The sequence below is a fragment of the Phalangium opilio genome, unplaced genomic scaffold (assembly GCF_054372755.1).
Source record: "Phalangium opilio isolate 3A_F unplaced genomic scaffold, DU_Popi_V2 ptg000082l_1, whole genome shotgun sequence".
NCBI lineage: Eukaryota > Metazoa > Arthropoda > Arachnida > Opiliones > Phalangiidae > Phalangium > Phalangium opilio.
Genome location: NW_028324189.1, coordinates 2340710 through 2365577, shown reverse-complemented (window position 1 = coordinate 2365577; position 24868 = coordinate 2340710). Strand labels below are relative to the sequence as shown.

The following is a 24868-nucleotide window of genomic DNA, read 5'->3' as shown; positions in this document are numbered from 1 at the left end:
TCATTGTTTTTTTAAATATGGCGAGCAGCTTGAGTTGTTGATGCTTTTGTGCTGCGTGATCGAGTGGGCTATGAGTGGAGTTATCGAGAGTCGTCTGTCATTACTTCGTTTTTCTAACTTATTAACTTAAATAGTTAATTAAAATGGCGGAATTACCCCATTTAGGTACACACTGTTTTTTAAAAGACTGTAATCAGCTAGGTAAGAAGTATACATTTCATTTTCAATATTTTGAATGGCAGCCAAGGCTTATGTCAGTTGTGATTGTCTATCTGTCAATTGTCATTTCCTTAAGCCTCGGTCTATTTGTGTTTACTTACCGGCCCCGGGTTGCGGCACCATGGCCACGTGTTTTAGAGGTCATTGACCTTATTTCTTTTATTTCCGATGTTTTTGCAGATTTCTTACCATTTGAGTGTCAGTTTTGCCGGAAAATATTTTGGTAAAATAATTCAAGCTATTAATAAATTAGGACCTAATATTAAGGATTGTATGTCAGCCTAGAACATAGAACCCCTTCAAGTCATTCGTGTAGCGATGTTCCAGATTCAATTCTTCTCGAGTTACCGCCAGAAACAGAGAATCCTTTATTTAATGAATGTCGATACGAAAATTGTTTTAAAGGCGAGATTTTCCCCGTTTTATGCCCAAAATGTGGGCAAAATTATTGCCTGGAACATAGACACCCTGATGATCATTACTGCGAGGGTTTGCAACGTGAAGAAGAAATGGAAGAAAGTTTATTTCTCGAGAAACAATTAGAAATTGACAAAGCCCTGAATGGTAAGAATATTATATTCACTTGATTCTAAGTAATTCTATACAATTAATTATAACAGAGTTTAAGAAACGTAATACCGCAACTTCCGCACCTATTTGCGATAAACCTCAGGGACGAAAATCTGAGGAAATGGCGGCAAAAGTTGAACGTATGAGGATGAAATTAGAAAGTGGTAATTACCACGAACCAGATGATATTTCACCCGAAGAATCCGAATTGAAACGACAAGCGGAAAAAAAAAATATAGTTAAAGAACCAGTCCCTCAACCCTTGTCGATACCACCTGTCAAACCACCAAGAAAGAAATCAAAGGATATCGCCATGAATGTCAAACTTATGAAGATGAAAATGAAGGCGGTAGGACCACCCTCAACCCTGGAAAACGATAAAGTCTTCTTTGAGGTTCGTCTACCCAAGGAGGCCAAGAAAACGGAAACCATAATTTATTTTAAGAAGGTAAGTATAGATATTTTGCATTTTATAGATTTTAATAATTAAACTAAATATTATTTATTTAGTCATGGAGTGTTGGAAAATCGGTCGATTGGTTAACAGATCACGAAAAATTAACCAATAAAAATAACGTCCCTAATGCTCAGGTTAATATAATTGATTCGAAGACCAATCTTAGAAAAGGACCAAAATCTGATGGAAAAAATCAGTTTGGTCGAATTATTTTTATTCCTTCCAAGATTGTAACCGATAATACTTGTACAGGGTTCGTACACGACCTGGAAAACCTGGAAAAGTCAGGGAAATTGAAATTGGGCCTAAAAGGTCAGGGAAAAGTCAGGGAAATTTAAAATGGACCTAAAAAGTCAGGGAAATGTCAGGGAAAAATATATTGGAGGGAAATTTGAAGTCTGGACAAAAATATCAGGGTGATCAGAAAATGTGTTGTCTGAGATTTGACCAGAGCCAAAAATTGGCGGAGCTCGCTTCGCTCGCTCCGGTTATTTATGATTAACATAAGTTAAATTTAACCGAATTAATTGGCTAATTTTTATAACAAGAACTCGTGTAAAAATGATTCGAGTGAATTTAGATTGGTTTTCATATATGTTGGCCATGTACGTTATTGCAAATGGGTCAGGGAAATTTATGGAATTTAGTCAGGGAAAACCTGGAAAAGTCAGGGAATTTCATTCCGAAAATTTTGTACGAACCCTGTTGTAAATAATTTTAAACTTAACTAATTTTAATTATTTTTCTTAAAGAAAATTCAACTATTTTGGTCGGAATCCGCTTTACCGTTATCATGGACGTGGAACGAACTTTTAATGTCCAAAAAAGAGTTAATATCTGGCGAAACATTGTCATTAGAATACTCTACCTAAAATTAAAAGAGCCCTACCGCAATTATCTTATCTTTACCTGTAGTGTTTCTTTATAATTTTCGAGTCGAGTACAAGCGGTGGCGCAAAAACAGATTATAAAAATCTACAATTGTATTTTTCGAGATAAGATACCATAATTCAGTTTGGAAATCAAGTTTATTACAATAATGAAAATGAAAATGACTTTATCGTAAAAACTAAGCTTGGTTAAGTATTTTACATTCATTTTTGTAGCTCATCAATAATTTAATTTCGATTAAAGTTAAGTTTTTAATAAAAATTGTTCTGCGTGCGACTTTTTTAGAAATGGAAATTTTTTTTTTTCGGGAAGTTGTTTTGTTTATTGACTTTTAAATTAAATTAAAAAAAATGTTGAGAAAAGATCTGAATTAACTTAATTTAATTTAATTTAATTAACTTTAAATTAAGTCAGCTTATAAGCTGACCCATTAATAAAAGGGCAAGATGAACGCCATGGAAATGCTGATTCGTAACAGTATGACGTCATTACGTCACGGAAGCCAAGTTTCTCTTATGTTAACGGAAGCTTTTCGTGAAGGAGACGATTTTAGTTGGTCTTGGGGACATTTAAAAGTAATTTACGCAAATTTAATTAATTAACCAAGTAATTATCGAGGTTATTATTTTATTTTTACACGTATTTCAGAATCAATTCGAGATTAAAAAAGCCGAACATTTATTTCACAAATACCAAGCTCGATTGCAACATTCATTACTTGTTTTAGTCTTGTTAATTAATTTACTTCTTAGTTTAAGTATGGGCATCACCAACTTAGTCCTAGCTAAAGTAATTAACTTTAAATCACGTTGAATATAATTAAAATTTAATTAATTTATTTAATTTAATTTAATTTAACAGGAAAACATTGAAAGAGGCAAAATTCCTATAATTTTATGTTCATTTTCTTTTATGGTATACGTTATAATTTTGTCGGTCGCTCATAAGGAACATTGGTTTCGATCGGATCTCTCACGGACTTTAGTTTCTTTCGTGGTTTTATTGACAATGTGTACTCAAACTCACGGTTCGGCTCTAATAACTGGCAAAGACGGAGTTAGACCAACGTACTACGTTGTTTTAGTTAATTTTATAATGTTGCCTTATCCGAAACGATACATTTGTTGCCTGTCAGGCGCCGCAGTCATATTATTGGAGTTGATTTTGACCGCCCTGACTAGTAAAATGGACGCGAAGCAGGTACGTCATCGGGCCACGATCAAAAACTTGAGTTAACATTTCTGTTTCAACGTAGATTGCGGCTGAAGGCGTTTTTTACGTTGCTGGAGCGAGTGTCGGATTTTACATTCGTTTCATTATGGAAATGATGAACAGACGAGCGTTTTTAGATCGTCGCGAATGTCTCGAGTCGAAAATTAAGTTGCAGTTTGAGAAACAGCAAGAAGAAAGCCTTCTTAAAAGTGTCCTTCCCGATTATTTGGCGGAACAAGTGAAAAACGATATTCGAAACGTCATCCTTCGAATCGATCGGAGACCCTTTCAACGTCGACCTTTTAACGAACTTTACATCGGAGAACATAAAAACGTCAGTATCTTATACGCCGATATTGTCAATTCCATGAAGTTAGCGGCCAGATTAGATGCCAGAGAGTTGGTCGAAACTCTTAACGAGTTGTTTGCTAGATTCGACGAAAAGGCAGAGGTTCGATTAAAAACTAAGTAATTGCTCGCGCGGCGCTTAAAAATTAACAAAAGTCCATTTCTTTCAAAGAAAAACAAATGTTTGAGGGTAAAATTGTTAGGCGATTGCTATTATTGCGTTTCTGGTGTTCCCAATCCCGATCCAAACCATTCTGATAATACCGTCCAAATGGGTTTGGATATGATCGAAATCATCGCGACTGTCCGAGAAGAGAGAGCTGTTCCCGTTGACATGAGAATCGGAATTCATACTGGAAGAATCATGTGTGGTCTTATTGGAAGTCGCAAATGGCAATACGATATTTATTCAAAAGACGCTCTTATTGCCAGTCATATGGAACAATGCGGAAAATCCGGGTAAAATATGATTTTTATAAGGTTTTATCGGCCTTTTTTATAACGTTATTTTTGTCAACAGACACGTTCATATTACCGACGTAACTTACGCACATTTGAAACAAAAATATCAAATAGAGAAATCAGATGCTCATAAGTCAGACACTTTCATAATAAATTCCACTGTTCGATGTACATACTTCATAAGTCCTACTGTAAGTTATGGATAGTTTGTTCTCAAACTCTCGCTAAGCCTACTTTGGTCTAACTGTCGCTAAGCCTACTTTGGTCTAACTGTCGCTAAGCCTACTTTGGTCTAACTGTCGCTAAGCCTACTTTGGTCTAAAACTCTCGCTAAGCCTACTTTGGTCTAACTGTCGCTAAGCCTACTTTGGTCTAACTGTCGCTAAGCCTACTTTGGTCTAAAACTCTCGCTAAGCCTACTTTGGTCTAACTGTCACTAAGCCTACTTTGGTCTAAAACTCTCGCTAAGCCTACTTTGGTCTAAAATTCTCGCTAAGCCTACTTTGGTCTAAACTCTCGCTAAGCCTAATTTTCCTTAAATATTCGTAATTGTAGTTTGTGAGACGGGAATCTACGGCCGTTTTTGAATTCCACGAAGGTTACGTGAAAATAATTGGTTCGGTTAAACGTGGTTCGTTAGCCGTTCCTGCCCCCATTACTCGCCTTCAAAATAAAGCCAAGAAAGTCTCGCTAGCTCCCGTCAATGACGGAATTACTTCTCGCAAAAGATTCGTCTTAGATTACAGGTAATTATAAAATCCTAGACTCCAATAAAACTTAATTATGTAATTAACAATAAAAACAGCATTTCTCAGTTCCGAACCATGATAAGTAACGTTAACGCCGATATGGAGAAAGCGATTGAAGTCATGGCTCTTAGCAAAAAAGAGTAAGGTGGATTATATGTAATTAGTGATTAATTAATTATCGAATTATTATAATTACTATAGTCAATGGTGTAAACCAGAAGATATCGAACCGTTCTTTCTAACGTTTTTAACTCCGTCATTGAGTAAGAAATATCGGAAACAACCGGATCCTTTGTTCAAATATTACCTTCTATGTATTTTAATTCTTTTCTGCGGAACATTCGTCATACATTGCCTTGTAATGGACTGGAACGCGTGGTCGTCTTATACTGGTTACCCAATTACGTTTGCCATCATCGTTTTTGGAAATTTCGCCACTTGGTCCGGTTATTTATGGCTAAAACATCGAGTAAGTTCATTAATTTAATTTAATATTAAAAACTAATTTAATTAAAATATTTTTAGATGAAACGAACTGATAGTCGACCTCGACATTATTCGGAGATGTTTATAACGAGAATCGCTCATTTTATAACGAATCGACTTTCATTAAGAATCGTTATTTGGTTTTTTACTTCTGTTTTGATGTTGGCAATCGCCATGGCCGGAGTTGTAAGATTATTTAATTAATTAAGTAGTTAATTCATTTGTTTAATTTTAATTAATTAATATTTTTTTGCATCAGGAAAATTTAGATTTTAAAACCTGCCTTAAAAATTTCACTTGTTACAACAACACCGAGGACAAAAACGTTACCGAAATGGAATACGTAGTTTATTACAGTCCTTGGGTAATTAATATTAATTTGGAATTGAACTAATTAATTTGGGTAATTCTTATCTTATTTAAAAATAATTCTTAGTACTATACTTTCAACGCCGCATTGGCCATGACGACGACCTCGGTCTTTTTGAAGATCCATTTTATGTTGAAATTATTCGTACATTTGTTGGGAACTATTTTATTTAGTACAGTCATCCTTAAATTTGAGCGGGACGTTTTTGATAACGGTAAAGAGTATTTTACCGACTGGGAAAGATACGATCACGGACCCGCAATCGGACATTGCTATTACCTGATTATCTTAGCCATTTTCTTGCATATGCTCGATCGACAGGTAATATTTTTTTTTTTTTACTTATACCACCAAGATGGCCGCCAGAAATTATTTATTCTTTTTTTTTTTCCCCTAGATCGAATACGTTTGTCGTTTGGATTTTATTTGGAAGCACAAATTATGGGAGGAGAAGGAAGAGGCACAAACGATGGGGTTGGTCAATCGTATGCTTTTGACCAATATTTTACCGGAACACATTGCCAATATTTATTTAACGGATGAAGCGAAATCGGACGAACTTTATTACGAAGAATACGCGCAAGTCGCCGTCATGTTCGCCTCAATTCCCGAATTCTCCGAGTTTTACAGCGAAACCGATATGAATGAAGAAGGCAGAAGATGTTTACAAGTTTTGAACGAAATAATCTGCGATTTTGATGAGGTAAATTATAATTAATTATCGGGAGGAATTAGCCTTATTCCTGATCAGCGCCACCTACCCATAGCGGCGACTTTGAGAACTACTGTAATATGCAAGCCAACCAGATGTCGCTAAAATCTGGTGACGTCATTTTTGGTAAGACCCTGAGAGTGCCCGTCAGTGACGTCACCAGATTTTAGCGACATCTGATTGGCTTGCATATTACAGTAGTTCTCAAAGTCGCCGCTATGGGTAGGTGGCGCTGATCAGGAATAAGGCTAATTAATAATTATTTCCTTTTTGAATAATTATAGTTACTTTACGTCCCATCTTTTTCGAAAATTGAGAAGATTAAAACTATCGGAAGTACTTACATGGCGGCTGCTGGTTTACAACCTGGACGTGGTTCTCGAGAGGTAATTATTAATTAACTATATTCTCGATGCGTGTGACAAGGCTTAACTCTAGATTATTTTTAAAAAATGATAATGGAAGTGTCTATAAATGAAACTAAACCTTTCAAGGCGATTATAATAAATTTTTTTGTACAATTAGAGTTTTGAAGAAGAAGATCCTGAATGGAACGTAATTAATTTAATAAAATTTGCAACAGCTATGATGGAAAAATTAACGCAACTTAATCGCGATACTCAACAGGATTTTCATCTACGGATCGGTACTTAGATTTCTACTTCAAAAGAGATTTGGCGTTATTAATGAAATGTATTTGATTATTTGTTTGTAGGAGTGGCGACGGGATCCATTGTAGCTGGTGTTGTTGGTCAAGGAAAACCTCAATACGATATATGGGGAGATACGGTCAATCTGGCCAGTCGAATGGACAGTACAGGAATAATTGGAAGAATTCAGGTAAATTTAACCAAATTAATTTCTTTATCCTTTTCAGGCTTAAAGTTATAATACTTTAGATTACTAAAGAAGTAGCGGAGATATTAAGTAACACCGCTAATTCTCCATACATTTGCGAGAGTCGAGGCGAAACATTCGTTAAGGGAAAAGGATGGTTAAATACGTATTTGGTCAAAACACCCTTTGATGGTTATCACAGTGAAGTCACCAAACTTTAATTAAACATTTAAAATTTTATTTTATTTATACTAACTAAAGAAGTACAGGTGTTAATTAATTACAATAAGACTTTAATAAAATATAATTTACTATCTGACTTAGTTCGATTAATTACAATTAACCGCGTTAATATAATCATTTTAATTAATTAATTAATTAATCGCGTTCTAATTGAATATGATTCAACATTTTGCTCATTTCCAGCGCTAACGGCATACAAGTGGCGCATAAACCTCGTCTTGACATGAGATCAAATTTTCCACCTGTAATAATTAATTAATTAATTAATTAATTTAACTTAAGATTTGGTTTAATTTAATTAATTAGGATTTACCTTCGGGATCAATGACAACTCCACCCGCTTCTTCGATAATTATGGCTCCTGCAGCCATATCCCAACAATGAACGCCATATTCAAAGTAAATTTCAGCATTTCCCGCAGCGATGCTGGCCATGTTCATGGCTGCTGAACCTAAAGAACGAACCCTAAACGTGTTGTAACCATAATTAATTATCGTTAAACTTAAAGGTAATTTAATTTAACCTGATTTACCCGTGACCAACTTTGACAGATGTTGTTAGGTTTGTAATTACATTATTAACCCTTTCTGGGTCCCTCGAACTGCCAACCTCCATGATAATCAGAGATTTTGACAAATCTAATTGAAAAAAATGCGTTAATTACGAAATAAAATTCATTATATCAAAATTACTTACCCGTAGTTGATGACACTTTAATTTTTTCACCATTTAAATAGGCGCCCGAACCTTTTTTAGCGGAGTAAAGTTTATCGATAAGTGGGTTATAAATGACTCCAACTACAATCTAAAACGGAATTAATACGTTTTCAGGGTCGGGTTTATCATAAAATAGCCATTTTAATTCGAAATTACCTCTTTGTTTACGGTTAAACCAATGGAAACGGCCACAAATGGAAACGTGTGGACAAAATTCATCGTACCATCAACGGGATCGATGATCCATGTTGGATCATCGGTTAATTCGATTTTACTTCCCACAGCGGTACTTTCCTCTCCTATAAACCTGTGTTTAAAAAAAAATAAAGCGATAATAAGCTTGAAATTTAATTTAACTAGGATTAATCAATTTTAATTTAAAAGCCAATTAACTTGTGATGGGGAAATTCTTTAGCGAATCCAGAAAAAAGAAATTTTTCAACTTCTTTGTCAGTTTCCGTGACCAAATCAACGGCGCTTGATTTAGTTTCGATTATTTTACTCTGAACAATCGCATTTTTAATTATCTAAAGTCGAGAAAAAGGGGTTAATTGTAATTAAATTATAAAAGAGTACCACCATCACGGTACTTTTCCGGCTTCTTTTGCCAGCCTGATAGCGACTTCCAGACATAAATCCAAATCTTCCGACATTATTTACGACTGAATGGAATTTAACTGAAGCTAATTAAAGCCAAAATTAACTTATAAATAATAATTAGGATCTAATTTTCTCTTTTTCAGCGGATTTTATAAAGCACGTTTCTATCTGCCCCTGTCTCTTTCTCTTTCCCTCAATCCCTCTTCGCTCTCAAGTTGATCACAGCCCACTCAATCACGCACGCTGGCTGCACGCGATTTAGAAGCCCCTCGAAACCATATTTTTCCCATGTAAAAGTGCGTATTAGGAATTTTCTACTTATAATACAATTATAAATTTTAATTAAAACCTGAATAATTCACCAAATCCACGTTCCTTTTCAATTTCAAAAAAGGTTCCTTATTTTGTAGCTTGTTAAATTTTTTTTTTGAGCAGCGCCATCTAGCGGTCTATGCTTGCGATCGTACGGAGCTACGTTGGGACGGCTGCATGTTTTTGTACGGAGCTAAAGAGATCTTTCCTGGTAAATATTTTATTTATATATTAAGGGTTAATTTAGATTAAATACCCAAGTTTTATTGTAACTGAATGAAAATAGAGCGTTGAAATTCGAAAAATTTATGGTTAACTGTATGAAAATAGGTTTTTTAATCACGACCAAGGCTTAGGTGGGCCACGTGTGGGTAAGCCTAGGACGAGGGGTTAGTCACTTGAATAATCAAATGTACAAAACCGCAGAATTCGATTACTTGATTTCTAGAATTCTTAGAAAATCATCATTAATCAAAATCATTCTTGTGGGTAATCAAAATCTCCGATAATCACTGGAAGTCACACGAAATGTTAAGAAAATCAGAAATCATCACATGATTTACTAGTAATCTTTTGTGATCACCTCGGTAATCACACTTTCCTTGAAATAATCACGCATCGAGGAATTCGAAAATCCAAAATAAAATCATAATCAGTTGAAATAGAAATAATCCAGTGGTAATCACGGCATTTACCAAAAAAATCACCGGAATTCATTCGAATTCAAACAGAAATCACAAGTAAATTGCGGGAAATCAGTGTAAAGATTATGGAAATCACCGTAAATAATAGTAATCACAGAAATCAAGGAATTTGGTCAATAATCATGGGAATTCACATAAGAATTAAGAAATCAGTAATCAGGTGTACAAATTTTTGGCGAATGACTAGCCCCTCGGCCTAGGATGAGTTAATTCAACTATCTCGATAGTTTTGGAAGCTATTTGATTTTGAGCATTTGAAGTCGGTTTGAAAATTCACTTTAATCTTTACGGCATAGTTTTGTTAAGTGCTGTTTATTGGCCATTTTAATAATTGAATAATTTTGGATGATGAGAGACGGCAAACGATTTAAGACTTCTTTTTTGCCAGTTGATGTCTGAGACATTTATTTTTCTTTGTTTTTAATTTTTCAACTGCTGTTGGTTGCCGCTTGTCTCTTCAAACTTTATTGTTCACTTGTTATTGCGACTAACAAACAATCCTAGAATAATAAGTGAATTATTTTGTTACATTGAATAGGTAGTTTCCCACTTTAGCTAGTTTTCTCTTTGGTTAGTGCCGTAAATATTTGAACTTTGAGATTATTTTTGCGAAAGGGCTCCCAGTATTTCAGATTGGTAATCGTGTCATTAATATATGAACCCATGTCACCCTTTCAATGGGAAACGCAATATTTTTTTTAGCTATTTATCAGTTTTATTTTAGAATGTTAGACCAGATGCTTTTTGGTCCCCAGTGGGACGATGCTCTTAACGTACAAAATGGGTGAATGCTGTAAATATTTTAGCTTTGCAATTATTATTTTGCAAAATAGCGCACATGCATTCTTAATTCAGACCTTATTAGAAAAACTACTTACGCAACACATGAAATAATTCAAGCTTATTGATAATAATTCAAGCTAATTGATAATAATTCAAGCTGATTGATAATAATTCAAGCTAATTGATAATAATTCAAGCTAATTGATAATAATTCAAACTAATTGATAATAATTCAAAATAATTGATAATAATTCAAGCTAATTGATAATAATTCAAGCTAATTGATAATAATTCAGGCTTATTAATAATAATTCAAGCAGTATCAATCAGGTTATTAACCCCTTCGCAATTTCATACTTAATTCTGAACCACATTTTGAAAGGGGATCTCATTTGGAAAACATTTAAGCGACACATGAAATATTTAGGCAGTTAGCGCGCAGAAATAATTTAAGCTTCTTTAGTTGAAAGAGATTTAACTATTTCTTTGAACATTACTAGATTATTTTATTTATCTTTAGAAGGGAAAGCGTCAGTCCTTTGAGGAAGTTTTGCAGGATCTCAATAAATTCTTTATTTATGTTATTGGTAGAAGACTGGTTATTATACGATTTCTCTTTTAAAAATAATGAAAATAGTCAAGATTTTAAGCGATTTAAGCCAATGTATGAGATTCCCTTTCCACTCCCAGTAATAAGGTATCAAGCAATGGGTTTTAATTATATTTATTTTTAGAGGAGACAGCGCTTGTCGAGTGGCTCATTGAGGTGGTTTTGCAGGAATTAAATAAATTATGTTGTATGTAGAAGGTCGCTCGTACGCCATCTCCTTTAAAAGTAATTAGTATTTTAAGGAAGTTTAAGGCAAGGGTTGCCTTTATCATAGCAAAATCTCTCCCCCTATTAAGTTATTTAGTTTAAAGTTATGCATGTGCCTTTTTTGCAAAATAATAATTTGTCTAAAGCTGGAACATTTTGCGTTACATCATGCAAGAACAGTCAAGTCGACTTTCATATTAAGGTGTGTAATTTGAAGTTATGCATGTACCATGTTTCCCAAATAATAACAATTTATCTTATGCAGTGCGACAACATTCTTGTGGACATGATGCGACAACATTCTTGTGGACATGGTGCGACAACATTCTTGTGGACATGATGCGACAACATTCTTGTGGACATGATGCGACAACATTCTTGTGGACATGATGCGACAACATTCTTGTGGACATGATGCGACAACATTCTTGTGGACATGATGCGACAACATTCTTCAAGTGGACATTCATTGGAAATCCCATGCTAAGGACGAAGTTTCCTGGTTTTGGGGGCTCCACAGCGGGCCTTAGTTTAAATTTAATGATTCCCGAGTTGAACAGGGGCTTGTTAAATTTAAATTGGGCTCGCAAGGCTTACTTTGGGGGTGGTAGCTTAAGTTTAAATTTAAAGTTTCGTTACTATGGAAGGTACAAAGACATAAGAAAAACACTTAGGGTAGTTTTTTTGACTTTTTTTATATTTTTTTTTATTTTTAATAAAAAAATTTTTTTTTGGAAAAAAAAATTTTTTTTTTTATCGTTTTTGTTCATTGTTTTTTAATTATTTAGCTTAAAAGGGACTAAAAAAGGGTCAAAAAAACCCCCCTAAGTCCCGATTAAAAAAAATCGAAACCAAGCCTAGTATCGAAAGTATTGAAATAAAAGAAAGAACGAGGTTTAAGGCAAAATTTATTCAATAAAAAACAAAGAAACCTAAGTGTTTACAAAAATTTCGAACAAAAAAATTGTTAAAGAGTTCAGTAAATTAAAGTTTGAACGTAAAAAAAAAATTAAGTAGTTACAGATAAAATTTGCAAGCAAAAAATTAAGTTAAGTAATTGCATGTAAAATTTGCAAGTAAAAAAGATGTATTTGGTCTCTTCTAGGTTTGACGATTTTCTTCGTATCTTTAGGTCCGGCGCTGAGAGAGATAGCAAGTCCAGAAGAAGACATGTGTAACGTAAATCCAACTAAGTTCATCTGGAAGGATAAGTCTCGAAATGACCAGCGACAGAAAAATCCAAGAATATCAGGAGGTCATCGGGAAGGTTACGTCTCGGAATGACCAGCGACAGCAAAATCCAAGAATATCAGGAGGTCATCGGGAAGGTTACGTCTCGGAATGACCAGCGACAGCAAAATCCAAGAATCTCAGCCGGATCTATAAATTAAAACATTAATAACACATCTTAAGCTATTGCCTACTTTTGGGTCAAACACAAAATAATCTTAGATTTAAATATTTTAAGGAAAACGTCTGCTTAATTAAAAAACTGGCTACCAAATTTAGAGAAAGACAAACTACCACCAACTAATTGCTACGCCGAATTAAAGATAGACTCTGGCTAACTAATTATTTCCCATAATTGTAAAGAAAAACTTAGTTTAAATGGGTAATTAAATTAAAGAAAGGCTCAACTTCCGGGATTCCCACCCTGAATTAAATAAATACCCTGGCTATCTAATTATTTCCCATAATTGTAAAGAAAAACTTAGTTTAAATGGGTAATTAAATTAAAGATAGGCTAGTCTATCAGGATTCCCACCCTGAATTGAATAAATACTCCGGCCAACTAATTATTTCCCATAATTGTAAAGAAAAGTATCTTAGAAAATCCTGCCTTTTAGTTATTTTAAACAATCCATAAATAAAAACTGAGTTAAATAGGACAAGGCTTAGCTCAGGTTACCTCGTGCTATAAAATTATCTCGGCGGGACTTGATTTTCGAAAATCTGTCATATTATCTCTAAATTAATTGCGTTCCCTGCCATTTATTTATTTTAAAACTATTCCCACAGACAGACCACGTAAATAATACAGTTTCAATCGGACAAGGCTTAGTGCAACAGTCCTCGTGTCCTAAAGTTCTCTCGGCGGGACCTGATTTCCGAAAATCTGTCGCGTCATCTCTAAATTAATTACGTACCCCGTTTAATAGCTTATTATAAACTAATTATTAAGGGATTCTCTCTTGTCCAACATCTCGTTGTAAAATTTTATTTATGGTACTTAATTTTCAATAAATAAATATAATTCACTAACATTTAACACTGCCTAATTGATTTAAATACTCGAAATAAAAGAAATAATTTAAGGGAAGCTGGATGATTTCGGATTATTGTAAAGTTTACGCTTACGGACTGTTGAATTACGAGGAGGTCAAGTAATGGCCGCGAAGAGAGTTGAAGAGCTTCGAATTCAGCTTGCGTCCTCAGCAAAAACGATCAACGAAATGGCGGAATTATCAAGAATCGACCTCTAAAGCCGGGATCACGATCGAACCAGCTGAGCGGGACAAGTTTTTCCAAGCGACCTCCTCGACGGCTTCCAAGCAAAGAAAGAATGAGCTCCGTTCTTACTTCCAACCAAGAAGTAAATTTTAACGTCGGGGGGCGCTAAAAGCTCCTATGGGCGGACTCGGACGCGCCATATCACAGGCACGAAATTCAAATAGCTGAACACTGCTAGGCCTAAATGAATGAACGCTAGGCCTAAAAGAATTAACGCTAGGCCTAAAAGAATTAATGCTAGGCCTAAATGAATGAAATAATTATTATAATAAACATCTGTCGTGACGTCACAAGTAAATTACCTCTATGACGTCATGCTACGTCACCGGATATGACGTCATGGCACGTCACCGGATATGACGTCATGGCACGTCACCGGATATGACGTCATGCTACGTCACCGGATATGACGTCATGCTACGTCACCGGATATGACGTCATGTCACGTCACCGGATATGACGTCATGCTACGTCACCGGATAGGACGTCATGTCACGTCACCGGATACGACGTCACGTCACGTCACGTCACCGGATACGACGTCACGTCACGTCACCGGATATGACGTTATGTCACGTGACCTGATATGCAGTTAAGGTTCAATTTACCAACTGTGACATTGTCATTTAGATGTCAGTAAATACGTAACTACGTATGCAGCGCCCCTAGCGGCAAATGTTGATTAATCAGTTCATAAATTTGTGAAGAATTTGAGAGCTTTATTGCATGTCATTTAGATGTCAGTAAATACGTAACTACGCATGCAGCGCCCCTAGCGGCAAATGTTGCTTAAACCTTTCATAAATTTGTAAACAATTTGAGTGCTTTATTACACACAGAAGTGTTTGTAACTTTTTTTCTAACTAAAGTAATAATAAAAACAAAACCCTTCTATATTAAGATCTGATCCTTTCTTAAATTGTGAAATATTAATAATTAGCTTTGTAAACAATTAATAGAGCAATCTCAGTTGTTTCGTCAGTACCTTGGGCTTAGCTTTGCAAAGGGCGGCCATTTTTGGTCCCTTTTTTTGGTTCTTTAGACAAATAGCATGGGTGACGTCACACCAAGACTTTAGAGATCGCTCTATTATAGTGGGTCCCTGGTAAGCTTATAAATAAAAATGATTTTATAACACAGACTTATTCACGCAAGTTTTATTTTGAAACATTACATTTTATACATTCGAGGATTTTCTCTGACCACATCATTTCATAGGATGAGGATAAAATGTTGGATGTACTTATTTCCTATATCTATTTAATGTTTTTTCACTTACTCCGTACTTCCCTAAAAGAGCAAGATTCTTGATCGGACATTAAATAAAATAAAAACACAAACGCTTAAAGACGCAATTTTTTTTTATTTTATTTTACATAATTAAATATTTGGTACATATTTTTGGTATTGAGATATAATACGTTTCGGAGGTCACGCCCTTAATAAAGACATTTCCAACTTGTTATTGTTGAGTTGTTTGATACTTTGATTCTGTTGTTTAACGGAATTTCCAGGACTGCAACTCGTCGATTGAAAGATTGTCGAACGAAAAGTATAATTGCGTCGATACAACTTGGATCTTCCGAAAATCCATTTGTGGCCGAATAGTTTCAGTTCCATCTGACAAAAAGAAACGTTTAAAGAAGTTCCGTAAGTATTAACAATCAATAGAAGTATGTCATTTCCCCCGTTGCTTCCCGTAACGCTAAATTCCTTAAGGAAAGTTCGTTCGTTCCTCCGTTGATAGAGGTTTTAAGTGAAAATAGGATGAAAAGCTATAGTTTTGACTCTATCTCTATAGAATGTGTTTTACTCGAAAAGACTGAAACACACCAAAGGCCGTCGCGAGGGGAGACAATTCGGTCTATTTCACCGGGACCCGTATTTTCTAAAGGAACAGGGTTCCATTTTGACGGGGCCCAGGCACTCTCTCCACGGCCCTGAACATACCTCGCATTGAGTAATTTTCATACTTATTGTTGTTTTGTTACTTATAAAAGAACTAACTTCTCTATACGATTTTCTCGAGTATTGGGATGGCTTACTCGAAAATTGTCGCTCATGAAACAGTAGATTAATGGGTTGACGAAACTGTTGGCCATAGACAGCCAATGACAAATAAGAAAGGCCGCTACGTAGGTGTAATATTCGCTATTGGATGACGCTGTCACGAATTCGGGGTTAAAATAGATCAACAGACTGAAGATTTGAATGGGTAGCCAACAGAAGGCGAACAAAATGACCACAACTGCCAACATCTTCACGATCTGAAAGAATACAATAATTTTCGATATTACAAGAGATACAGTGAAACCCTTTGAGTATATGTCATAGCCCTACTTCTCCCCCTTTCCAATGATACTAAATACTTGGGGTTACAACAATCAGGGCTCGAGTAATTCAACAAAATAGCGAAAGATAGCTTCATTTCAAACCTTAAAAGACACCCCTACAGGGAAGCCCACTTCTCCTATTCCAAAGATAGTTGGGTGTTTCATTAAACATAAATCCCTCGTTTAATAACTAATTAAACCTAATAACACGCGTAATTAATAACTGACCTTCATTTTGGCTACGATTTGATTATTATCTCTCGTTTCGTCTTTGTTTCCCGGAGCTGAGTGTCTAAAGAGTCGACATCCAATAGCGGAATACGTGAAAACCAAGATCAACATGGGTAGTAAAAAGGTCACCAGAAAAATGACCATAGTATAAATCTTCCAAGAGGGAAAAATATAGGTGAAAGGTCAAAGCGTACAGTTGACTTATATTGGCATTACACTTAATTACACTTACTTTCCCTTCGGTTTCATCCCAAACCTCCATGCAATCGTAATACTGTTGACCATTGAAGTCGATAGCTACGGCTTCACCTTGAAATAACTGGACGCTCGAGAGAGCGATAGCCACAATCCAAATTCCAACCATGATATAAGGACCACGTGATTTGGTCACTCGTGAACTTAGAGGGTACATAACGGCGTAGAATCTATAAAATATAACAAGTTATCGTAATAACGTAAAACTTGGATCGGTTTCAAAAAGTCCCATAGACAATCATTTCATTCTCCCTTTTGAGAATTTGAATTATTTTGATTAATCCGATTATAAGTTAGTTTTTAGAATAAGTTTAAGGTGGGTGTTAACAAGAATTCCAGGAAGTCATTGCTCTAAAATGACTGAAAAATGTCTCTCATGGGAACCCTCAAATTTAATACAGCTTCCAAGTAATTAAGAAGTTTCCCCTTAATTAAAAACACCCCCCCCCCATCACTGGGGAGTAAAACCATACGAATTTCAAAATTCCACTTGAGACAGCGAGAAAAAATTTTACTTTTATGTGAAAATTCGTGGGTAGCATTAACCTATAGGATATGAAATAAAAAGAAATAATATTTGGCTCAAAAGGTGAAGATAAATTGGAAATATTGCAGTTGGTATTTCAAACATCTAACAACAGAGAAAATTGTATATGGAATAGAAGGTTTTGAGTCTCATTTAGCTTCCGGCTGTCTCTTAATACCCTAGCTTTTTTAGCCCCGAAATCGACTATAACTTCTATTCCATAACTATTTTCTTTGCTAACAAGTACTGGACAAAAAGACCGCCGCCTTCATGTCCCAGTCACGTAGCTATCTATATAAGCGGTCCCTATAGGGACATCCGAGATATTTTTGATACTATAACCGAGATAGGGATTTTTAAAGGGAAACCACTATTTATTTATTTTTGCCCAACAATAATAAATAAAATAAATAGATGGATAATTAATACCGTATTTAGGACAAAGTTTAGAAACATAAATTCCTCTAAATATTGTCATAAGTTCGTAAGATATGTTGGCCATAAGTTTGTCACTGGTTACAAACTGGAGCTTGTCATGAAGTGAATGAGGTAGGTCATAGATTCGAGTTAAAGCGAGGCATGGTGAGGCGCTGTCAAAGGCTTAGTAAGTTCAGACTAAATAGGACCTAGATGGAAGTCCTGCAAAATTAACCACCGAGTGTAGGACTTCAATTCGCGCTTGTCGTTCTGCTAGAACTAGCTCTAGTTATAAGTCTCTAGCATTACGAAGTATAGGAAGTGTCATACTTATGTTATAAAGATATCTTATAAACTTATTTATTGTCTACTGACCAAAGGGAGTACACTCCTTTCGGCTATCTGACCTCGGGTTAAATTTGATTAATTAAAAACGTTGCCATATACTATATACGTGTGTAACCTTTTTTATCGTACATTTACCGAAAGCATATGCAAATAATATTCAATCAAGTATCCAACGATACTAAAATATTTGAGTTTTCATCAATATGAGCTTAAAATAATAATAAGTTTTGAGCTTAAATAAGTTTTAGGAATAATTTTAAACTTATATAAACATACTTAGGAATGTAATCATTTGACTTATGGTGAAAGCAATTAAATGAATGGAAAATTATTCAACTCTAGACAAAACGTTAGTGGGAACCGCCCAATCTGTCTGCTGCCTTAAAATTGATGTAATATGTTTTTCTAGAAAGAAAATAGAAAAACTATAAGGTCCATTTTTTTCATGAAAGTTCTATTACAATAGATATAATCAAACACTCATAGATAAAGTAACCAAAAAGTATACTTCGTTAACAGTTCCCGCCGCCTTTGGATGTAGGCGAAATGTAAAATGAGAAGCAAACCACCCTCCTCTATACCTCTACACTACCCAACCAATCAGGGTAGAGCTTCTTTGAGGTCAAAGGTTTATAGAAATTATTTCTCTATGGTGCCGATTCAAACGTTAATTCTTGATACTAGATAATAACTAGCATCTTCTATTATATTGAGTATATTCACGCATGTTCCCTGTGCTTAGGGCGTCAAGCTATTCTGAGAGGTCAAGGAGGGTTCTCATACTACACGACTCGTGCAAGCTTCACAGAAGTATACTTTTCGTTTTTATGTATGAACTTTTGATATCATTTTTGCTATATTTATATCAGGCTCGCAAACGTTTAGCCTAAATTTATATTATATACTTTTCAGTACCCCCAGTTTTAACAGTTATAATTAGTGAAGTATTGTTATACCCTTTGTTACTCAAGTACTGAACTGAACTGCTAACCTTAGTTTACTGTCTCTAGCAACATTTTTGGAAACTGCAAAACCACCTTTAGTGAAAACCACGTATAGAAATGAAGTCGCATTTACTCAAAACTTTGGTTTTAAAAACTGTCATGTTTGACTTAACTCTTTCGTATTTTGTGATAGTTAATATTTGTTGTAAGGCTTAAGCAGCTAGGATTCTCTCTGAGCGTGAGAAGTTCAAATAAATGTTTCCTTTCGGGGCATATTCATTTTTCTATCTTTAAAAGTTTTAATTTTTTGAAAAAGTTTCGATGGAAAAAGATTTTTCACGCTTTCTAAATTTATCGAGGAAACGCATTAACTCTTTTTTTGAAAAAAATATCCCGGTGTCGAGTGCCCGCGGACCGCGGTTAATTACACGGGTTTCCATTACTTTTTTGGCGGGAAAAAATGTTTCCCGCCAACGACGTACGTATGGTTTTTAGTTACGTTAAGCCTTGGTGAAGATTAATGCTATAATAAAAGCAAAGTACGAAAAATTGTAAAGGTAAGGATTGAATTAAAATTAATTTTACTTAGATAAAAAGCGTTCACCCGTTCTGGTATTATAAGTAAGCCTAATCTATGTCTGTCTGTCTGTCTATAGTAACGGCCTTGAGAGACCTTAGCTAATTGCAAAACCTCCATTAGTAATTTTTAATATTACGTGATTGGAAATAGGGGTTGGATACGTCATAAAATTAAAAATCAATGGTAATTATAGATAAATTTAGATCCGTCATCACACCGTTTGAATTTCCTGCGAAGGGCGCGAATTTATTGTCATTTTGAAAAACAATACGACCAACCATTTTTCTTTATCTTTATCCTTTAATGTCATTCTTACCCCTCCCCCTCTTTCTTCGACGTAACCCCAAAACCAAAAAAGAACATCTTTTTCTAGCTGTTTCTGACAGGCGTGCTAGCTATTTAATCACCAGAACATTAGCCATCTCTTACCAACACTTTTTTTACCCTCGTCTTATCGAGTATAAAGAATTTAATTTCTTTCCCGGGAATCATCTTAAAGGGAATGCGAACCCTTTCCTTGAACCTTAAGACCTAAGCCTAAGTTCAAATTATCATCATACATTCCATAATACCTTTATAAGAGCGAGTTAGAACTTACGGCGCGTGCCGCTTAAGAAAAAAGATAAAAAACTTGGTTATGGCAGAAACATTTCTTATTCTGACAAGTTGGCTGTAGTCACGGGCGGTATAAGCCTATATGTCAATCCCCCAACGGCCAATTTAGGCTATTCGAGCGTATAAAAACAGGCGCGAAATAAATGACTACCCTTTGGCATACGGTCATCATGTTTAGGGATTTCCAGAAAAGGCGGGAAACTTATTTCCATTGCAGCAGGTTGGTTTTTCCAATCGATTACAAGTCCTACTAGCTTCCGCCATACCTGCAGGGTATTTAACATGTATTTTGCGATGTTTTTTAAGCTTCTCAGGATTAGAAAACGAGCAGGCTGTTGTTTGTTCCTCATTATTTTTTCAGAGGGGTTAAAATTAATTAAAAATTACAGTTTCCCTTCGAGCGCTTTCTTCCGCTTCTTGTTATCCCGTAATCGATTTAGGCTTAACGAAATCTCCCTCTCAAAGATAACGGGACCGGAAATAATAAATATTGGCGCAAAAAAGAGGCCAGGACGTCCAAAATTTACTTAATTCGGTCATTAGTCAAATTTTTCCAAGCTTTCGAGAGTTGAAAATTGTCAAAAATGTATTGTTATTATTAAAATTCCAAAGTCTAATCCATTCTTTATATCCTTTGACATATAGTTTCAGAAGAGAATTTTCTCCGAAAAAAACTAATAACAGAAAAATAAATCAGAGGGATACTAAACATATTTAAATAGAAATGTAAAAAAAAACCTAGTTTATGGAATTACGTCCACGCGTTTTCACATATTATTTTAATATTTAGTACACTGGTTACCTGTATAATATAGACGGGCTTTATGGCTTTCGGGGCTCGATTTTCCGCCATCTTTTTAAATGGAGGCCCGAAAAGTATAAGTTCGATTTTCAGTCATCTTTTAAAATGGTCTCCAGAAAACTAATAAAAATGTCCCGATGGAATGACTGGCAACGCCAGGTGCTGCGTTTGCAACTAATTAGTACATAATAAATAAATTAGGCTTAACTTCAAGCCTAACCTATTATAGAAACATACGTTCTCATTCACTAAGCGTAAGGTGTATACCAATTTGTTCTAGCCAAAGTAACATTTATTTCGCCGGGAGTTCAACTTTCCTTAGAAAATCCTACAAATCAAAACGAAAGGAGTTCTCCAAACTACTATTTATTCAACCATGCATATTTATCATGACGGAAGTAGATTAAACCCCGAAGTTATAATAAGGTCGAGTGAAAATAATTTACCTATTTGGAGGAATAACGTAAGTACGCGGGGTGTTTATCTATTTCTACTATAGTTCCTGAGTTTTCATTATTATTCCGGAGAAATCAGGAAGCCTGGTTTTCTGACAAGGGGTCATTTACGCTTCGGTAATTAAAAGTTTTACTGATGATTAAAGCATTCAAGCCTACCTAATTCTTAATTACGCGGCTATACTCACTCAATAGGGTCGATTTGATCGAATTTCAGGTGCCAAATTAACATAATATTATTTAACTTCCTTGACCCGTTAAATCATTAACTTTTTCTCTGAAATTAAATTAAACGTGCCAAGCTCACGTGTCAGATGTAGGGTTTTTTCCTTGACAACATAAAATATGGTAGGAAACTACTAGAATGTGTTAGAGTCTTAAGGGGGTCTCGGAATAGACCAAAATTAATCCCTGAGAGATTGCGAAAGGTGTTTGAATTCAATCGAAATGGGGTCAGATAGAAATGCGACGAACAAGCTTTCACCTTATCCTTTTAAAAGGGGTATTTAAGCCCCAAAGGGTCTTTGTTTCATCCTGTCGAAATTTAACCGCATTTTGAGCATCAATTGTTAACGACACAATTCCGAATGGTTAACCCTAATTGAAGAGGAAATTTATGTTAGGAGGTATTTGACCTTTTAAAGATGAGGTTGTTTTAAAACAATCAATTTACAGGAGAGAATAACATTCGAATTTAACGTAAAAGAGAAGAATACTCAATATTAAATTTCATAATTAGGCTTAACTTTTAAGCCTATATTCATAAATTCACGTAAAAAGTATAGAAAAAACTTAAATTAATAATTAAATCTGATATGTTGCCTAAACCTCATCAGTCTGAATTAGGCTTAACATTAGGCCTACTTTGATCAATCCCGAAAATACTGGAAAATATGAATGTTTGTTTGAATATCTAAGCCTTGGTTACTAAGATTAAGAATGGCTAAGCCAATCTCTAATGGAATCGTTTCTGGAAGCTACGGTATTTTTCAAGCGGTTTTTTTTTTCATGATTGGTTGGAATTACTGTGAAAATATCCCAGGGATATTCGAGATTAGGTCTTAGAGGGGTTTTTTTTCCTGTTGGATTGCCTGTGGTAAGGGATTACGCCCAATTGTGCGGTTTCGATCTCGGCGGTGTGTAAGATATGGGTCAATTTCGAGCTAAGCCTACTTCTGGTTACTATCATTTTCTTTTTTATGGAATTGTCCCCAAGCGACAATGAATTTATCCCCGCAACCCCCGCGGCGTGGGGAAGAACCCCCTAGAAAAAACATCCTCTCCATAAATGATTAAGTATAGTAAAGTGGAGAAAAAGGGGAAAGTTGGTTCAACGCAAGATTTAGCAAAGAAAACATACTATATCAAAAACATAACACTGTAGAATTCCACAAAAGAAAAACAAATTATGGATTTTTCTATTTTTATTACGCTTGTTTTGGTTTATTCAATGCAATCATAAGTAACAAAACAAAATTAAGTGTGACACTAAATTAAATATGTTTATGGAGTGTGGTTTTTGTATTGCGGGAATGGGAAGTGATATTAAGTGTATAGATGTGAGATTAACTTAATTTAAACACAATTAAGTGTATATATGTGAAATTAACTTGATTTAAACACAATTAAATAAACTTTATTTAACTTGCCTTTGATAGAACTTAGTATGCCTCCGCAATTGGAAAATTTAAAATCTCATCTTCCGTTTTAACTTTACAAATGATAAAAACACGACTAGCCTACTTCGAGAGCAATTTTTCAATTGAGCTCATTAAGAAATTGAACCAAAAAAATTTTATATTAAAAAATAATATTCAATATAAAAAACTTTTACCCTTATTTTTCATTATGAAAAGTTTTCTAGGAAGAAGTTAAAATATGGGGTCAAAATTTTAAATTAGAGTGAGGGGTCGGATAGTTCAAGAAATACTCTTTCTCTGTCTTTGAAATGTAATGGAAAAAAGATAAAAGTATCCAAACATTTCCGTCTTTTTCATCTAGGGTAAAATGTTTTGAGATTTCCTCTCATTAAATTTCAATATGGAGTTTATTTCTGAGTTTAGTATAACCATAAAAAAGCGAAAAAAAAAAACATATATATATTTCAGGAGTTAAAAAATCATTAATGAATTTATTCAAGTCCCCCATGAATGTTTTCATAATATTCTACCGATTTAATTGAATATTCATGAAAATTTTAAAATCTAATGTCAGGAAAAAGTTTTTTCATAGAGTATAAACGTTATATTAATTTGCGCTTCTTCAAATATTACTCCATGGAAGGTATTTTTACAAAAACATTAACATAGTCTATTAGCGTCTTGGAGAAATATTGAGACTGCACTTAAATGCTAAACATATATACAGGGTGTTTGTGAAATGTCCATCAATAATGAAAGGGCGTATTTATTGGGCCACTTTGAGTCGAAAATGTTCTATGACATTTTTCCGTCCGAGCCACTGTTTTCAAGTTATGATTGGAGTAATTTACGGATGACCCCTTAAATTTAATTAAGAAATTGAAAGACAGCGCTAATTTAATGAAGGGGTCATCCCTAAAATATTCAAATCATAACTCGAAAACCGTGGCTCGGACGGCAAAATGTCATAGAACATTTTCGACTCAAAATGGCCCAATAAATACGCCCTTTCATTATTGATGGACTTTTCACAAACACCCTGTATAGGGAATATAGGCGGGGTCAAGGATCTGAAATAAAATAAAACTTGGGTATTTTTCTAAAGGAAAACTATAGGAAAGTGTATTTGTACTACAAGCATGCACGGATGCATGGAAGAGGCCTTTGTAACAAGTTTTGTCTAAGTAAATATCCCATATACTCCTATGCTAGAGGCCCTGTTTCTGGGCCTGTCGATATTGCAACGCTGCCAAACAAAAGCAAATATTTCCTTACGTCGTAACATCATTTTTGACAAAATTCGGTCCCAAATAAGAAAATCTTTTCGGAAGCCTGTCTTCCACGGACAACGAAATATAGACACACCGAATAATATTGAACTTTCCTCGCCTTGTCACAGTTGGTAAGAATATGGACATATTTTACAACGTCAGAACTCTTTTAATTTTAATGCCAAGGAAAAGTGCTTCGAGGATTTGATAGATAATGTTGTCCTCTTTCTAATGGTACCAAGTACCAAGAGAGATCTGGAGTAATTAGGGTTTTAGGAAAGTTAAATTTTAAGAGACCCACGTGGATGGACACCAGAACTCCCATTTAAAAAAATTCTAAAGATAAATCCTTCTAGCATTTGATAGAAGAAATTGTAATCTTTCTAATGGTACCAAGTACTTGGGCCTACATCAACCAAAACTGGAGTAATAAAGGTTTCAGGCCTAGAAC

The 24868-nt window shown here is 34.9% G+C and overlaps 5 protein-coding genes and 2 long non-coding RNA genes across 13 annotated transcripts; 4 read left to right on the top strand and 3 right to left on the bottom strand.

The window, feature by feature from the left end:
• Positions 1-24: 24 nt before the first annotated feature.
• Positions 25-2398, top strand: LOC149650879 (AN1-type zinc finger protein 1-like). The gene is made up of 6 exons (XM_089847571.1): positions 25-201; positions 400-442; positions 500-783; positions 840-1237; positions 1300-1380; positions 1999-2398. Exons 1-6 carry the CDS (start codon positions 144-146, stop codon positions 2116-2118), a joined length of 984 nt encoding a protein of 327 aa, XP_089703697.1. The 5' UTR covers positions 25-143; the 3' UTR covers positions 2119-2398.
• Positions 2399-2617: 219 nt separating this feature from the next.
• LOC149650878 (adenylate cyclase type 3-like) lies at positions 2618-3967 on the top strand. 2 transcript variants are annotated; one of them, XM_089847582.1, is made up of 2 exons: positions 2618-2926; positions 2999-3967. In XM_089847582.1, the coding sequence occupies exon 2, from the start codon at positions 3456-3458 to the stop codon at positions 3819-3821; it is 366 nt and encodes a 121-aa protein (XP_089703708.1). In that variant the 5' UTR covers positions 2618-2926; positions 2999-3455; the 3' UTR covers positions 3822-3967. The 2 variants fall into 2 exon arrangements, with proteins under 2 accessions (XP_089703708.1, XP_089703707.1); XM_089847581.1 differs by having other exon boundaries at positions 2999-3441.
• Positions 3891-7632, top strand: LOC149650877 (adenylate cyclase type 2-like; the record flags this gene model as incomplete). The annotated part of the gene is made up of 13 exons (XM_089847566.1): positions 3891-4156; positions 4218-4350; positions 4715-4905; positions 4965-5048; positions 5110-5377; positions 5434-5580; positions 5654-5758; positions 5831-6085; positions 6162-6467; positions 6761-6862; positions 7002-7122; positions 7192-7316; positions 7376-7632. Coding segments are annotated over 13 exons (2262 nt in total), but the record flags the coding sequence as incomplete, so codon positions are not given.
• LOC149650876 (inositol monophosphatase 1) lies at positions 7530-9076 on the bottom strand. The gene is made up of 7 exons (XM_089847574.1): positions 8864-9076; positions 8667-8800; positions 8430-8580; positions 8253-8361; positions 8089-8194; positions 7870-8021; positions 7530-7798 (listed from the first exon to the last, which is right to left on the bottom strand). Exons 1-7 carry the CDS (start codon positions 8924-8926, stop codon positions 7692-7694), a joined length of 822 nt encoding a protein of 273 aa, XP_089703700.1. The 5' UTR covers positions 8927-9076; the 3' UTR covers positions 7530-7691.
• A 65-nt stretch (positions 9077-9141) lies between these two features.
• LOC149650875 (uncharacterized) lies at positions 9142-12542 on the top strand. 3 transcript variants are annotated; one of them, XR_016370992.1, is made up of 3 exons: positions 9142-9267; positions 10126-11691; positions 11755-12542. It is a non-coding gene; the product is annotated as an uncharacterized LOC149650875 (long non-coding RNA). The 3 variants fall into 3 exon arrangements; XR_016370991.1 differs by having other exon boundaries at positions 9261-9396; positions 11636-11691; XR_016370993.1 differs by lacking the exon at positions 9142-9267 and adding an exon at positions 9316-9396 and having other exon boundaries at positions 10614-11691.
• Positions 12381-14081, bottom strand: LOC149650874 (uncharacterized). The gene is made up of 2 exons (XR_016370994.1): positions 13848-14081; positions 12381-12869 (listed from the first exon to the last, which is right to left on the bottom strand). It is a non-coding gene; the product is annotated as an uncharacterized LOC149650874 (long non-coding RNA).
• Positions 14082-15345: 1264 nt separating this feature from the next.
• LOC149650873 (RYamide receptor-like) lies at positions 15346-20238 on the bottom strand. 4 transcript variants are annotated; one of them, XM_089847577.1, is made up of 6 exons: positions 18619-19093; positions 18387-18535; positions 16797-16989; positions 16562-16717; positions 16046-16267; positions 15346-15620 (listed from the first exon to the last, which is right to left on the bottom strand). In XM_089847577.1, exons 3-6 carry the CDS (start codon positions 16974-16976, stop codon positions 15432-15434), a joined length of 747 nt encoding a protein of 248 aa, XP_089703703.1. In that variant the 5' UTR covers positions 16977-16989; positions 18387-18535; positions 18619-19093; the 3' UTR covers positions 15346-15431. The 4 variants fall into 4 exon arrangements, with proteins under 4 accessions (XP_089703703.1, XP_089703704.1, XP_089703705.1 ...); XM_089847578.1 differs by having other exon boundaries at positions 18387-18515; positions 18619-18639; XM_089847579.1 differs by lacking the exons at positions 18387-18535; positions 18619-19093 and adding an exon at positions 20207-20238.
• Between the last annotated feature and the right edge of the window lie 4630 nt (positions 20239-24868).